Here is a 12,674-nt window from a genome sequence, read left to right on the forward strand (position 1 = left end):
AGAGGTCACCATTAAGCTGGGGCGGGTAGAATTGGAGGCCCAGGGAATTGTCATTGTTGATATTGACCGACGTGAATGTAACCCCATGATGACCATCGGTACTATTGTCATAGAAAATTGTCTTGCAGAAGTTATTGTCTTGTTGCAGCAGGTAGCAGAAACAGCTGGTTACAGTGAACAACGTGCCTTGCAGAAAGAAATCAGAGCTCTGATGCAGAGACAGCAGGTGGAGTTGACTGGTGTTGAAATTGGCCGGGTCACAGTGAGTGATTCAAACCCCATTGCGATACCCCCCAGGAGTGAAATGTTGATATGGTGTCGGGCAGCCATAGGCCTCAGGGGTAAAGACTATCAGGCCCTGGTAGAACCTGTGTATTCAGATAATAGGCCTACCCTCCTGACAGCCCAAGGGGTGGTTGACGTCCGCAAGGGGAGGGTGCCAGTACGTGTTCTTAACTGTGGGGAGGAAGAAGTCCACCTAACCAAATATGTCACACTTGCCAAGCTGTTTACTGTTAATAATAGTGTAGCTGCAACCCTGTGTCCTCGTTATTCATCGCATCTTGTACCACGCACCATCACCTATCATTGGACGCCCCTTAGCAGGGTCACGGACCGGGTCTAGCCACCGTGACAACCCCAGGACCGAGACAGAGAGGCCCGGTACCGAGTACCCCGCGGCCCTGCGTCTGGGGGCACTCCATATACATATCATTTGAGGGCACATACAGCCCTGAGGGAGATATACAGCACTGGGGGAAGGGGAATATATAGCCCTGGAAGGGACAGACATCACGCAGGCACATAGATCGCCAAGGGGACACAGATCACCGGGGGGAAGGGGGGGGCATGAAGAAAACAGGGTGGCACAGAGATCACGGGGGGGGCACATAGCTGGAGGGGACAGAGATCACAGGGGGCACAGGGAACACATGGGTGCACAAATACCACAGGGGGTACAAAGTAGGGGGACACAGGAATGACATAGATCACAGGGGTGGCACAGATCACAGGGGGGGGGAATATAGCTGGGGGAGCAGATCACTGTGGGGTGGCACAAAGATCATAGAAAGGGGGGCACATAGCTGGGGGGGGTCACAGAAATCACAGGGGATATATAGCTTTGGGGCACAGAGATCACAGGGCTGCCCATAGCTGGAAACACAGATCAGAGGGGGGTCATAGAGTGGGGGGGCGCAGAGATCATATTGGGGCAAATAACTGTGAGGGCACACAGCTGAGGGGCAGAGCTCACCAGCAGAAAAGTACAGAGCTGCAGACACAGATCACTCTGAACTCTCTAGCAGCAGCTCCTCTTCCGGAACAGGAGGACGGGAGTGCATTGGGAACTAATCCCGCCCACCCCAATGACATCATTCATATGCAGGCAGCGTTCTGTAATGAACGCTGAATACTGTGCACTTGAGGGTTAAGGGGCCGGCAGCTGGCAGGATATGGCTGCTGCCCGAGCCTTGTTGACTCCGGGGACCTGCCTGCAGGCCGCACGAGGTTCCCCACCCCTGCCCTAATCACTGCCTACAGACTGTATTCAGCCACTCTCCCTGCTCCTGCAACTCTCCCTTCCTCCCTAGGCTAAAAGCAGATTGCATCTGATACAAAGATGCACAAGATTAGAAGGGCTGTTAGTATGATGGTTCAGCTTCAGCACCAGTATCTACACTACAGGACTTTGAGATGTTGTACTGCGCACACACACGCCTGGACAAGCACTCTCTCCCTCCAATAACAACTGTCACAGAGCTCTGCAATGGCGTCACTGTGCCGAGCCTGACGCCGCCTACCATTTTAACAACCCCCTGATAATGTCACACAGCCAGGAATGAGTGTAATGCCACTACCAAGATGGCTACAGCATTACAGAGACCCACAGACAATCCCCGCATGCTTTTTGGCTGTGTAACAGGGGCTATACATGCGGGGTGGGGATTCAATTTTGAAAGTGAGCACCGGATAATGCTCACCGAGTAACGAGCACATCCGAGCACCCAGATAATCAAGTGATATCCGAGTATCACTGAGCACATTCGCTCATCCCTAATCGAGATTCTAGGAAGCCAACAGCATCATTACCCTCCGCTTTCTCTTACAGACCCATCATAATATTTTTTTCAAGTGATTTTCTAACTTGTCAGCACATTCTACGTGCACTGTTATTTGGATTTTACAGATCTGGACAGGTAAAGATCAGAATCTTCTAATGGGTCGTCCGCCAGGGCCTGGGGTACTCGGTACCAGGTCCGGTCTTAAAGGGGATGTCACGGTGGCTGCGACCCGGTCCGTGCCCTCGGTGCCCAATTAAAGGGGAACGGTCTTTAAAGGGGTTTTTTAATAAAGTTTGTCTGGACGTCACCTGTGGTGTTCGGTCAGAGGGGACCGACGCCGCTTAAAGGGGTCCTCTGGGCTGATGGTACGGCAGCTAGATGGTGATGCTTTCCACAGGTGAAGCGGGGTCCCCAGGGCTCCTAAGGTATATATAAATAGAGGACACAGGGTTGCAGTCTTTACCTGGTTTACTGAGATGATATTCAGCCTCAGTCCAGGGTACCGGCAACAGGTACAAAAGGAGTCCAGGCAGCCCGGAAACAAGTGGAAGTCCCCTTGGCAGGTCAGGTTTGGAGCCTTCCACTTTGCACTCACTATTAGTCCCTTGCTACCTGAAATGTCATCACAAGGTCCTCGTTCTTCCCTGTCCTGGGACAGTACCTGCATGGAAGGCAGCTTGAGCCGTTCCTTCTGGAGTCTCTGCATGGTAACTCCAGGCTCCAGAATGCTGCTGTACTACAGGTGTGGTGTGGGCAACTCACACATAGTCCTATGCCCTCCGGTTTTGCTATGGGGCTTGCAGCTCCCCACAGCCTAGCCTTGGGCTCCCGGTACCCAGTTTCTGCGCTCTGGCTTAAGGAGGCCCACTCGCAGCCTCCTCTAGCCCTCGATCTCTCCTCTGCTCCTTACCCTTCACTGTCTGCTCCAGACTAAACTGACTCCTCCTCCAGACCAGGATCTTTATTCAGGGAAGCTGCACTGAAACTGGGTTTAGAGCTCCCCCTCCTGGCCTGGATTCAGAAGGTGTTGTGTGTGTGGTTTACCTGCCAAATAAATTCTTCTTGTTCCCAGGCACAGCACTACCCTCTCCGAGAGGAAGGCAGGACTACTGTGGTACCAGAACTCCTGGGGTGCCACACTAATCCCAGGGGGTAGGTGGATCCTCCATGTTGTAAGTTCACTAGAAAAGGGCTTTCACAAAATCATTTGAACATTTTCAGATGGAGGAGAATGTTCTATTCTAGAGGCAAAATGGTGATCACACAATTGTGATACGGCCGAACTACACAACTGATAAAGTAGCCACAGCCGGTCACTGAGAAGAATCTGTGACTTCTCTGCATTTAGTGGTCACTACTCACCTGGGTACCCATATGTCGGAATCTCCTCTTTGCACACCTCATCACCCCTCACACATGTCTCTGTAGTATTAATATGGGTCAGATCTTCACCCTGAAACAAATATTGTAAAAGTCACCGACAGATGGAGAAGTCACATCTATGATCAGCTTTAATCCTGCCATCTCCACCGTTCTCATTACACAAGTATAAAATATAGAATACTGGTGGATAAAACAAGACTGAGCACAAGACCTTCACAGCCGTCTACACATCATAGGGGAGATCTCATGACACCTTCTCTCCATCTACCTGATGATCCTGAGGAACACTGGGATCTTCTTGTTTACAGTCCTGTGGAAGAAGAGGATGAGGACATCTCTCTGGTGTTGTCTTCTTACTGGATAGATCTGGAGGAAACACATACAGGGACTGAATTCATTCTTTATATACAGATAATTATAGGCCGTGTGTATTTAGTCCTGTCTATTACCTGGTGATGTGAGGGGCTGGGGAACCTCCATCATGACGTCCTTGTACAGATCTTCGTGTCCTTCTAAATACTCCCACTCCTCCATGGAGAAATAGATGGAGACATCCTGACACCTTATAGGAACCTGACACATACAATGATACCATCATCCCCCGATCTCTTCATAGAGTTACTGTATAATGTCCCAGCATTCCCAGCAGTGTCACCTCTCCAGTCAGCAGCTCAATCATCTTGTACGCGAGTTCTAGGATCTTCTGGTCATTGATGTCCTCATGTATCAGGTGAGGTGGAGGCCCCGTGATTGGGCTCAGGGGTCTTCTCCATCCCTCAGACACAGGGTCCTGACAGCGTTCACTAGAGGTCTTCTTCACTACTGTGTAATCCTGGTTATGGAGAGACACATTAATAAATCTCACTACAGACATTTCCAGAGTCCTCACCTCTCCAGTTCTGCCTGTTATTTTCATAGATAAGAATAATGTAATGTGACGTCATCAGAATCTCTCACCTCTCCAGTAAGCCGGAAGAGGATCTCTAGGGTGAGGTGTAATATCCTTTCTGCCATCTTGTCCCTGTCCATATCCATCTTTGAGGATTAATTCAGAAAAATTCTCTTAATATACAAGATGTCCACTGAGAGGATCTGATACTGTAGGGAAATGAATAGGAAGAAAATGAGCCAATGCAACATCATAAAGAATGACAACAAGGGGAGGCATACCAGGAGAAAGAATATGTAGATATTGTATTCTCTAGTCTTGTATGGACAGGAACACAAGTTGAATTGCTGACCACGACATCTCTTCCATGTTCCCAATCACAGGCTAAGTTGGCCACTGCTTAGGCAACTTATTGGCTGTAGGAATCATATGTTTTTGGGGACTGAAACCATCATTGATTGTGGATACTTCACACTAGACCTTGGAAATCAAGGTACCAGAGTCTGGAGGAAGAGTGGAGGTCTAGAGCGAAGCTTCCACAATCAGTGATGGTTTGGGGAGCCATGTCATCTGCTGGTATAGGTCCACTGTGGTTTATCAAGACCAAAGTCAGTGCAGCCGTCTACCAGGAAATTTTAGAGCACTTCATGCTTCCCTCTGCCGACAAGCTTTTTGGAGATGGAAATTTCAGGGTATGTGCACACGTTGCAAATTTGCCTGCGGATTTTTCTGCACTGAATCTGCATCTCTTGGCTGAAAACGCAGGTGCATTTTTGATGTGTTTTTGAAAGCTAAATAAAGATGTATTATTGAACAAAAAAAAATATTTGTGATGTAATTTCTTGTCCAACCCACACTCCATTACACACACAGATAAATAGATAAGATAGATAGATAGATGGAATGAGATGAAGGAATGAGATAGATATATCTATCTATCCCATATCTATCTATCTATCTATCTATCTATCTATCTATCTATCTATCCCGTTCCTTGTATCTATCCCATATCTATAGATAGATAGAAGGAATGAGATAGATCTATAGATATATGAATAGATAGATCTATGTATCTATCTATCTATAGATATATGTATGGATAGATATATCTATGGATAGATGTAGATAGATATATGGATAGTTAGGCTACTTTCACACATCAGGTTTTTTTCAGGCAGGCAGGATCCGGCGAATTTTTGAAAAAACGGATCCGTTGCAAATAGTGAAAAACTACTAATCCTATAGTAGTGAAAGTTAAAAAAAAAGATCCAGAAAAAAGTATTTTAATATTCTTAATTTCACCATACTTATCATACTCGATCTCCTACAAAAAATTAAAAATAATAAACCAACCGTATACTCCCTGTCCGACGCAGTCCAATTAATAACGAGTGTCCCATGACGATCTCCCCAACAGAACAGTGACATCGGGTGATGTCACCGCTCTATAGGCCTCCAGTGATACACTGACAGGAGACAATGGCTCCTGCAGTGCATCACTGAAGAGGTTACCTGAGTTCATTGGTCTCACTTTATGGCAAAGCTGAGTGGGAAATTTCCCACACAGCAGTGCCACAAGTGAGAGTAAGAACTATTTCTCACAGCAGCGAAGGCATACAGTGCGTAAGGATACCTTCAGTCATTGAATCTTAGAGCCCCTGGAGAGCGGTCACATCAGCTGATGTGGCAGCTCTCCACGGGAGATCGTCATGGGACACTAGTATTAACTGGATATCTGCGGATCAGGGAGTATATTGTTTGTTTATTATTTTAATATTTTTTACAGGTGAGCAATGGCTTCGGGGATCAAGGTGATGGTGAGTATGTACTCTATGTTGTATCTACTATATGTGTTGTGTATATGTACTGTATGTCTATATGTATGTGTTGCATGTACTGTATGTCATTCTGTATGTTGCATGTTGTATGTACTGTTGTATTTAGTATGTTATGTACATCATATGTTGCATGTTGTATGTACTGTTTTATGTTGTATGTACTGTATGTCATATGTACTGTTGTATGTTGCATGTACTGTATGTCATATGTTGTATGTTCTGTTGTATGTTGCATGTGCTGTATGTCATATGTTGTATGTACTGTTGTATGTGCTATATGTTGTGTTGCATGTTATATGTACTGTTGTATGCTATATGTTGTATGAACTGTCGTATGTTGTATGTACTGTTGTATGTTCTGTATGTCATGTGTAGTACGTTCTGTATGTCATATGTTGTATGTAATGTTGTATAAAGTGTTCTGTATGTCATGTTGTATGTACTGCCATATGTTGTATGAACTGTTGTATGTAATATGTTCTGTATGTCATATGTTGTATGTACTATATATATATATATATATATATATATATATATATATACTGTCATGTTCCCAATGGCAGGGAATTAAACACATAACACGGGCAAAAACAGGACGAGCTCTAGGGTGATGGAACCTGAGCTGACCGCGATCCTGAACCTCAACACTCAACTAACAGCAGCCGGGGAACGTTCCTGGGGGGACTCTAGACGTCTCGCGCCAGCCGGAGATCTAGCTACCCCTATCAGAAGAATCACAGACCTATCTTGCCTCCAGAGAAATATTCCCACAGAAATAGCAGCCCCCCACATATAATGACGGTGAAATGAGAGGAAGGCACAAACGTAGTTATGAAAACAGATTCAGCAAAATGAGGCCCGCTTAAGCTAGATAGCAGAGGATACAAAAGGTGAACTGCGCGGTCAGCTTAAAACTCTTCAAAATAGCATCCTGAAATTACTTAAACTCATGTGCCAACTCATGGTACATGAGTGGTAATTTCAGCCCACTAGAGCAACCAGCAGCAGAGAATAACATATCTGCAAGCTGGACTAAAAACATGAAAGCAAACATGAAACCGGGAAATCCAGACTTAGCTTGTCTTGAAGGCCTAGGAGCAGGTAGCAAAGGTAACAGAGACACACTGATACATTGATAGCCGGCAAGGGAATGACAGGAAAGCCAGGTTAAATAGGAAACACCCAGCCTCTGATGGACAGGTGGAAACCAGAGACCGCAACCCACCAAAGTCACCCAGTACCAGTTGTAACCACCAGAGGGAGCCCAAAAACAGAATCCACAACAGTACCCCCCCCTTGAGGAGGGGTCACCGAACCCTCACGAGAACCCCCAGGGCGATCAGGATGAGCTCTATGGAAGGCGCGGACCAAATCAGTCGCATGAACATCAGAGGCGACCACCCAGGAATTATCCTCCTGACCATAACCCTTCCACTTAACCAAATACTGGAGCTTACGTCTGGAAACACGAGAATCCAAGATCTTCTCAACAACATACTCCAATTCTCCCTCCACCAGCACCGGAGCAGGAGGCTCAACCGAAGGAACAACGGGCACCTCATACCTCCGCAATAACGACCGATGGAACACATTATGAATAGCAAACGATGCTGGGAGATCCAAACGAAAAGATACAGGGTTAAGAATCTCCAAGATCTTATAAGGACCGATGAACCGAGGCTTGAACTTAGGAGAAGAGACCTTCATAGGGACAAAACGAGAAGACAACCACACCAAGTCCCCAACAAGAAGTCGGGGACCCACGCGGCGACGGCGATTAGCAAACTGCTGAGTCTTCTCCTGAGACAACTTCAAATTGTCCACCACCTGATTCCAAATCTGATGTAGCCTGTCCACCACCACGTCCACTCCAGGACAATCCGAAGGCTCCACCTGACCAGAGGAAAAACGAGGATGAAACCCCGAATTACAAAAGAAAGGAGAAACCAAAGTAGCAGAACTAGCCCGATTATTAAGGGCAAATTCGGCCAGTGGCAAAAAGGCAACCCAGTCATCTTGATCAGCAGAAACAAAACACCTTAAATAAGTTTGCAAGGTCTGATTAGTTCGCTCCGTCTGGCCATTCGTCTGAGGATGGAATGCAGACGAGAAAGACAAATCAATGCCCATCCTAGCACAAAACATCCGCCAAAATCTAGACACAAACTGGGATCCCCTGTCAGAAACGATATTCTCCGGAATCCCATGCAAACGAACCACGTTCTGAAAAAATAAAGGGACCAACTCAGAGGAGGAAGGCAACTTAGGCAAGGGTACCAAATGAACCATCTTAGAAAAGCGGTCACACACAACCCAGATAACGGACATTTTCTGTGAGACAGGGAGATCTGAAATAAAATCCATGGAAATGTGCGTCCAAGGCCTCTTCGGGATAGGCAAGGATAACAACAACCCACTGGCCCGAGAACAGCAAGGCTTAGCCCGAGCACACACTTCACAAGACTGCACAAAGGTGCGCACATCCCTTGACAAGGAAGGCCACCAAAAAGACCTGGCCACCAAGTCTCTAGTACCAAATATTCCAGGATGACCAGCCAACACAGAAGAATGGACCTCGGAGATGACTCTACTGGTCCAATCATCCGGAACAAACAGTCTTTCTGGTGGACAACGATCAGGTTTATCCGCCTGAAACTCCTGCAATGCACGTCGCAAGTCTGGGGAGACGGCGGACAATATTACCCCATCCCTAAGGATACCAGTAGGCCCAGAGTCTCCAGGAGAGTCAGGCACAAAACTCCTGGAAAGAGCATCTGCCTTCACATTCTTTGAACCTGGCAGGTATGAAACCACAAAATTGAAACGAGAAAAAAAACAACGACCAACGAGCCTGTCTAGGATTCAGACGCCTGGCAGACTCAAGGTAAATCAGATTTTTGTGATCAGTCAAGACCACCACACGATGTCTAGCACCCTCAAGCCAATGACGCCACTCCTCAAATGCCCACTTCATGGCCAAAAGCTCCCGATTACCCACATCATAATTGCGCTCGGCGGGCGAGAATTTTCTAGAAAAGAACGCACATGGCTTCATCACCGAGCCATCGGAACTTCTCTGTGACAAAACCGCCCCCGCTCCAATCTCGGAAGCATCAACCTCAACCTGAAAAGGAAGTGAAACATCTGGTTGACATAACACAGGAGCAGAAAAAAACGGCGCTTAAGTTCCTGAAAGGCCTCCACAGCCGTAGGAGACCAATTAGCAACATCAGCACCCTTTTTAGTCAAATCAGTCAAAGGTTTAACAACACTGGAAAAATTAGTAATGAACCGACGATAAAAATTAGCAAAACCCAAGAACTTCTGAAGACTCTTAACAGATGTAGGTTGTGTCCAGTCACAAATCGCCTGAACCTTGACGGGATCCATCTCAATAGTAGAAGGAGAAAAAATGTACCCCAAAAAAGAAATCTTCTGGACTCCGAAGAGACATTTTGAGCCCTTCACAAACAGAGAATTGGCCCGCAGGACTTGAAACACCTTCCTGACCTGTAGAACATGAGACTCCCAGTCATCAGAAAACACCAAAATATCATCCAAATACACAATCATAAACTTATCCAGATATTCACGGAAAATATTGTGCATAAAGGACTGAAAGACTGAAGGAGCATTAGAAAGTCCAAAAGGCATTACCAAATACTCAAAATGGCCCTCAGGCGTATTAAATGCGGTTTTCCACTCATCACCCTGCTTTATCCGCACAAGATTATACGCACCGCAAAGATCTATCTTAGTGAACCACCTAGCCCCCTTAATGCGAGCAAACAAATCAGTCAATAATGGCAATGGATACTGATATTTGACTGTAATCTTATTCAGAAGGCGATAATCTGTACAAGGCCTCAGGGAACCATCTTTTTTTGCCACGAAAAAAAACCTGCTCCCAGAGGGGACGAAGATGGACGAATATGTCCCTTTTCCAAGGACTCCTTAATATAATTCCGCATAGCAGTATGCTCTGGCACTGACAGATTAAATAAACGACCTTAGGGAACTTACTGCCAGGAATTAATTCTATAGCACAGTCACAATCTCTATGAGGAGGGAGCGAATTGAGCTAAAGGCCCCGTCTCACATAGCGAGATCGCTAGCGAGATCGCTGCTGAGTCACAAGTTTTGTGACGCAACAGCGACCTCCATAGCGATCTCGCTATGTGTGACACGTACCAGCGATCAGGCCCCTGCTGCGAGATCGCTGGTCGTGTCGGAATGGCCTGGACCTTTTTTTGGTCGTTGAGGCCCCGCTGACATTGCTGAATCGGTGTGTGTGACACCGATCCAGCGATGTCTTCACTGGTAACCAGGGTAAACATCGGGTTACTAAGCGCAGGGCCGCGCTTAGTAACCCGATGTTTACCCTGGTTACCAGCGTAAATGTAAAAAAAAACAAACAATACATACTCGCCTTCTGATGTCCGTCAGGTCCCTTGCCGTCTGCTTCCTGCTCTCACTGACTGCCGGCCGTACAGTGAGAAGTGAGAGCACAGCAGTGACGTCACCGCTGCGCTCTGCTCTCAGTGTACGGCGGCTCAGTCAGAGCAGGAAGCAGACGGCAAGGGACCTGGACACCGAAAGGCGAGTATGTAGTGTTTGTTTTTTTTGGTAACCAGGGTAAACATCGGGTTACTAAGCGCGGCTCTGCGCTTAGTAACCCGATGTTTACCCTGGTTACCCGGGTGCTGCAGGGGGACTTCGGCATCGTTGAAGACAGTTTCAACGATGCCGAAGTCGTTCCCCTGATCGTTGGTCGCTGGGGAGAGCTGTCTGTGTGACAGCTCCCCAGCGACCACACAGCGACTTACCAACGATCACGGCCAGGTCATATCGCTGGTCGTGATCGTTGGTAAATCGCTTAGTGAGACGGGGCCTTTAGGCTCCTCAAAAACATCCCGATAGTCAGACAAAAATGCAGGGACCTCAGAAGGAGTAGATGAAGCGATTGAAATCAGAGGTGCATCATCATGAACCCCCTGACATCCCCAGCTTAACACAGACATTGTTTTCCAATCCAGGACTGGATTATGAGTTTGTAACCATGGCAGACCAAGCACTAGTACATCATGTAAATTATACAGTACAAGGAAGCGAATCACCTCCTGATGAACGGGAGTCATGCGCATGGTCACTTGTGTCCAGTACTGCGGTTTATTCATAGCCAATGGTGTAGAGTCAATTCCCTTCAAAGGAATAGGAACTTCCAGAGGCTCCAGACTAAAACCGCAGCGTTTGGCAAATGACCAATCCATAAGACTCAGGGCAGCGCCCGAATCCACATAGGCATCGACGGAAATGGATGACAGTGAACAAATCAGAGTTACAGACAAAATGAACTTAGACTGCAGAGTACTAATGGCAAAAGATTTATCAACCTTTTTTGTGCGTTTAGAGCATGCTGATATAACATGAGCTGAATCACCACAATAAAAACACAATCCATTTTTCCGCCTATAATTTTGCCGTTCACTTGTGGACTGAATTCTATCACATTGCATAGTCTCAGGTGCCTGTTCAGAAGACACCGCCAACTGGTGCACAGGTTTGCGCTCCCGTAAACGCCGATCAATCTGAATGGCCATAGCCATAGACTCATTCAGACCTGTAGGCGCAGGGAACCCCACCATAATATCCTTAATGGCCTCAGAAAGACCATCTCTGAAGTTTGCAGCCAGGGCGCACTCATTCCACTGAGTAAGCACCGACCATTTCCGAAATTTTTGACAATATACTTCCGCTTCATCATGCCCCTGAGAGAGGGCTAATAAAGCCTTTTCAGCCTGAATCTCCAGGTTAGGTTCCTCATAGAGCAATCCCAGTGCCAGAAAAAACGCATCCACACTGAGCAATGCAGGATCCCCTGGTGCCAATGCAAATGCCCAATTCTGAGGGTCGCCCCGCAGGAAAGATATTACAATCTTGACCTGCTGAACAGGGTCTCCAGAGGAGCGAGATTTCAAAGAAAGAAACAATTTGCAATTGTTCCTGAAATTCAGGAAGGTAGATCTATCTCCAGAAAAAAACTCTGGAATAGGAATTCTAGGTTCAGACATAGGAGTGTGAACAACAAAATCCTGTATGTTTTGAACTTTTGCAGCAAGATTATTCAGGCTGGAAGCCAAACTCTGGACATCCATGTTAAACAGCTAAGGTCAGAGCCATTCAACGGTTAAGAGGAGGTAAGAAGCAGCTAGACAGCAATTAAGGGCTAGGCAGCAAAACTCTGAGGGAAAAAAAAAAAAATTTCCCTTCAACACTTCTTTTTCTCCTGCTTCAGCCCAAACAATTAACACTTTGTGGGCCGGCTATACTGTCATGTTCTTAATGGCAGGGAATTAAACACATAACACGGGCAAAAACAGGACGAGCTCTAGGGTGATGGAACCTGAGCTGACCGCGATCCTGAACCTCAACACTCAACTAACAGCAGCCGGGGAACGTTCCTGGGGGGACTCTAGACGTCTCGCGCCAGCCGGAGATCTA

At 46.8% G+C, this 12,674-nt stretch overlaps 1 protein-coding gene across 2 annotated transcripts in view; it reads right to left on the reverse strand.

Moving 5' to 3' along the window:
* Positions 1-12,674, reverse strand: part of LOC143768056 (uncharacterized) — a 77,467-nt gene that overhangs the window by 34,906 nt on the left and 29,887 nt on the right. For both annotated transcript variants that reach the window (XM_077256725.1, XM_077256726.1), the window contains exons 2-6: positions 4,404-4,544; positions 4,102-4,278; positions 3,896-4,019; positions 3,715-3,812; positions 3,426-3,516 (exon numbers count right to left, since the gene is read on the reverse strand). In XM_077256725.1, the coding sequence (XP_077112840.1) occupies positions 3,426-3,516; positions 3,715-3,812; positions 3,896-4,019; positions 4,102-4,278; positions 4,404-4,481 (568 nt within the window). In that variant the 5' untranslated portion in view covers positions 4,482-4,544. The remainder of the gene's footprint in view (positions 1-3,425; positions 3,517-3,714; positions 3,813-3,895; positions 4,020-4,101; positions 4,279-4,403; positions 4,545-12,674) is intronic.

Source organism: Ranitomeya variabilis, chromosome 4 (assembly GCF_051348905.1).
Source record: "Ranitomeya variabilis isolate aRanVar5 chromosome 4, aRanVar5.hap1, whole genome shotgun sequence".
Taxonomy (NCBI): Eukaryota; Metazoa; Chordata; class Amphibia; order Anura; family Dendrobatidae; genus Ranitomeya; species Ranitomeya variabilis.